This window comes from Limulus polyphemus, unplaced genomic scaffold, assembly GCF_000517525.1.
Source record: "Limulus polyphemus unplaced genomic scaffold, Limulus_polyphemus-2.1.2 Scaffold2985, whole genome shotgun sequence".
Classification (NCBI taxonomy): Eukaryota; Metazoa; Arthropoda; class Merostomata; order Xiphosura; family Limulidae; genus Limulus; species Limulus polyphemus.
This window is the reverse complement of record NW_013668595.1, coordinates 40,603-44,679: the sequence shown is the minus strand read 5'-3', so window position 1 is coordinate 44,679 and position 4,077 is coordinate 40,603. Positions and strand designations below refer to the sequence as shown.

At 32.0% G+C, this 4,077-nt stretch overlaps 1 protein-coding gene across 3 annotated transcripts in view; it reads left to right on the top strand.

Moving 5' to 3' along the window:
• Positions 1-4,077, top strand: part of LOC106468379 (solute carrier family 52, riboflavin transporter, member 3-B-like) — a 41,449-nt gene that overhangs the window by 23,184 nt on the left and 14,188 nt on the right. For 2 of the 3 annotated variants that reach the window (XM_013928801.2, XM_013928800.2), the window contains exon 5: positions 1,623-2,729. The exons of the other annotated variant lie outside the window; for it this stretch is intronic. In XM_013928801.2, coding sequence (XP_013784255.1) covers positions 1,623-1,823 — 201 coding nt within the window. In that variant the 3' untranslated portion in view covers positions 1,824-2,729. Of the gene's footprint in view, positions 1-1,622; positions 2,730-4,077 lie in introns of those variants that run through there. 3 annotated transcript variants of the gene reach the window in all.

The following is a 4,077-nucleotide window of genomic DNA, read 5'->3' as shown; positions in this document are numbered from 1 at the left end:
TCCATTTTTAGAAGAAAACAAGCAACATTAAATGTATATTACATGTATCCCCCTGTTGTGTATTATATATATATATATATATATATAGTGTATTCTCTGATGTGTGTATTTGTTTTACATGTATATATATGTAATCTGTGAGTGTGATGTGTATCACAGATTTCAGAAGGAGTACATGATGTGCTGATATACAGAAACAACTACACTGGATTTTATCAACTAATATATATATATTGAAATTATTTAACAGATGTATATCTACTAAAAATTATGATTACATATTTGAAGTAACTACCAAAAGCGTTTTGCACACTCTGATCACCAGTTTGAAGAATGCAACATACTTGTAAAAGAAGACTTTCGAAACTAAAACAGTGTAGTAGATGATAGTGGAACCTCAGTTTCTATTGGTTGGCAAATAAGTGTGGTGAAAGTGAGAGAAGGTAGTATCATTTATAAAAATGTGCCCAAATAACACCTTCATATACTCATGCTGCAAAATTCCACACACACATCAAATGTGTGACCATAGTACTGAAACACCTGCTATGTAATTTGATAAGCCCGGCTCAGAACCTACAATGTTTATTGTATCAGCCCAACTCTGAACCATATAATAAATGTTTTTACACATTCTAATTGCTGTTTTATTACCCTGGGAAATTCCTGTTGATAATGTTGTAGGAACTTCTCGTAGCAAGGGGAATGTCACCTCACTGAATACGAGTGCATTTTTGCACTCGAGAGTTTCGAATTACGGTTGTACATAAACAGTCTTATAACACGGATGGTGAATTATTGCTTTTTGTCAGCAGGTTTGTAATTTGTCGGTGACAGTAAAATAAACATAGAAAATATATGGGATATGTTTTGCAGTTCAAACTGTCAGGGGAAGAACTTTGAAACTTCATGATCAATAATGAAGAAAAAGGAAACAGCTGCTCATTAGATTTCTGACTTTACTATTTTTCTTTTCATTCTACTTCAGGCTGAAGAATCAAATAGTAAATGTAATAACAGGTAAAATATAACATTTTATTGAAGAAAAAGTATATATGTATTTAGGAGATTTCAGAGGTTGTGCAAATGAAATTTGAGATTTTTGAAACAAAGAAAAGTATTTTAAATCTTAAAATGAAAATCACTTTGCATTCAGACTAGATAAAAAAATAATTGATACTTTCACGGACAAATATTAGTAAAAATACTTCATTAAAAAATCTGATTTTTTGTGTGCAAAAGGCTTCTAGTGTTTACTATAAGTCTACAAAATTTTGTAAAGATACACTTAAAATATTAAAAGTTATAGCATGAAAACTATAATAAGCACAAAATGGTTATGAGGTTGGTCCCAGGGACCGAGCCTGTGTTGAAAGAGTTAAAGTAGATAATACCTTGAGAAAAAAATCATTTTTCAGTTAACTATTATATAAGTGAGTGTTGAGCCGTATAGCTAATTTGCATCCCTGAAACTCAGCAATAAGAATTGATAAAATTTGAACCCATTATTTGATTTGTCCTATCTAAAATGTTGGATCAGTGTGTTTTGAGTTGCTTCTTGAAGTTCATCACTGTTTCATTTATTTCATTTTTATGATGTTCTGATTTCTCTTTACATATAGGTTATGTCATGGATTCTACTAGTAGGTATATTTTCATACACCAAGGTTAGTATTGCAAACTTAATGCGTGAAGTAGGACATAGAGCTTTGTTCTGGTGTGGTGCTGTAACCCAGGCTGGATCAGCTGTTGGTGCATTGGTGATGTTTTTATTTGTTAATGTGGGAAATTATTTCCACAGCTTTGATGCCTGTGGTCAATAATAATACTGATCAGTTAGGCTTACGATTGATTTAGTAAATAAAAAAAAAAAATACCATTAACAACTTCTATTAAGGATTACTTATAGAATATATACAACTTGCAGTATTGTATATTTGTCACACCATTACACTGGGAAGAATTTTATTATTAAAAGAATTGAGTACCACTTTCATAAAATTTTCAATTTTGGTTTCTAGTTATGGAAAACTTATTCTATTGTTAAATAGAATCATTGTTTTCATGTTTGGGCCATTGGTATTTATTTATGGAATAGTTTAGTGCATTGCAGTAAATTAATTGATTCTTTAATGACTAGAGTTTTTATATTCTATTAAAGTTATATTCTTGTAAATTGTGGTGCACGTTCTCTTTACACAAAAATGTCAGTATTTAATAACCAATTACATATTTTAAAATGTCACACCATCAGGTCATTTAGGAATGCATTTTTCACGAAAGCTAAAGAAAGATACTGTGAATTCGTTCTTAGAAGTTCAGTAAGATTGAAGTAGAAAATGTGTCCAATAGGAAACTTTCAGGATCATGCCATGTTTTTCATATCACTCAGTTTTAAACGTTCTTGAGCTCTCTAGCTCTTTGGTACTCCACTATAAAATTACTGTATGAAATGTCTTCAAAAGACTGTCAAGTCACACACAATCCACTTCAAATCATTTCTGAAGAGCTGTCTACAGACCAGTGGTACAGGTGTAACCTGTGAATTTGTCATCATAATTTAGTAGTTTGAATGTGGTAATACATTTGTAGCAGATTAATAAAAGATCAATATAATATGACTAGGACTACCATACTTAGATGTAAGGAAGCTCATGACCTTATATTTATAAAAAAAACTAAGTAAAATGAATCTGAAATGATAATTTTAAATAAAATGAAATCTAAAGCTTTTATTAATTTGTTCTATTATTTCTTTTGTTTAAGTGTCCTTTAAATGTCTTTTATTCTTGTGTGTGTGTGTATATATATATTGTAACAGGCAGCACCCTTGTGGGCTAATTGTTGGAGTTTCAATTATACTGCCAGTCACACCAAATTTATTTAGTGGAGGATTTGCAGTGGTGAGTGGAGCTCACAAGTTACTAACTCAACGTAATTTATGGTTAGAATAAAGAATCAGAGTCCCAGACCAGCATTGAACAGATTATAATAACATTTATTAAATCCTTCCATGTAACATCCAATATAAATCATAAGTTTGTTAATCGTTATACACTTTTCAATTACCGTTAATCAGTACTATCCACTAATACATATAAAGTACACTTCTCTTAGTTTAACATAAATCTCCTTTTATCATTACTTATGTTAATTGATCAAGAGAAATCATGAATCTATACTTACAACAGAGCTGGACTGGTAAACTTTCGGAGCTTTGAGACTTTCATAGTCATAAACTAGAGAGTTTGAGTACTTGATAACAATCGAGAATTTGGAGGAGAACTTGAATTCTCGAAGGAGATTGACTATTTGGTTTCAGACAGGGTTTTTTTAAACCATATTTTCTTGGTATTCTCTCGACCTTCCAAATAGTATCCAGAACTACCCGCAAGTAGTTCTACCACTTTATTGGTCAATCTGTGCAAATTCCCAGTTAGTCCAAAACTCTCAAGTGATTGTTTACTGTTATGGTGAGTTAGCCGATTGCTTTTCCACTTGTACTAATACACTAGCATCTTGTAAGGAATATGGCATCAAAGTACTGCTTTTTGCTTGTTAACATCGACTTTTTCGTAGCTTCCACTTTCCTTTCCACTTGTACTAATACACTAGCATCTTGTAAGGAATATGGCATCAAAGTACTGCTTTTTGCTTGTTAACATCGACTTTTTCATAGCTTCCACTTTCCTTTCCACTTGTACTAATACACTAGCATCTTGTAAGGAATATGGCATCAAAGTACTGCTTTTGCTTGTTGACATTGACTTTTTCATGGCTTCCACAGTGCTAAAGAGTTAGCGTCAGTAATCCATCACAACCTGTCAGGGTGCTCGTGCACTTATTTCGTTGATAGGCAATATCCCTATGTGCTTTTCAATGCCACTGACCCAGCTAGCTGTATTCTCTAGCTCTCAGCCTTATTTCGTAATACAGACGTCCTTACTTACGCCATTTCTCCATGTATTTGTTCACTCAAAATCTCAGAAAATTGTTACAACATTGTTTTTAAATTCTTTTCAACTAATAAATATACTGAAGCAATTGCAAAATTCCCTCAACAATATTCAAATGCTT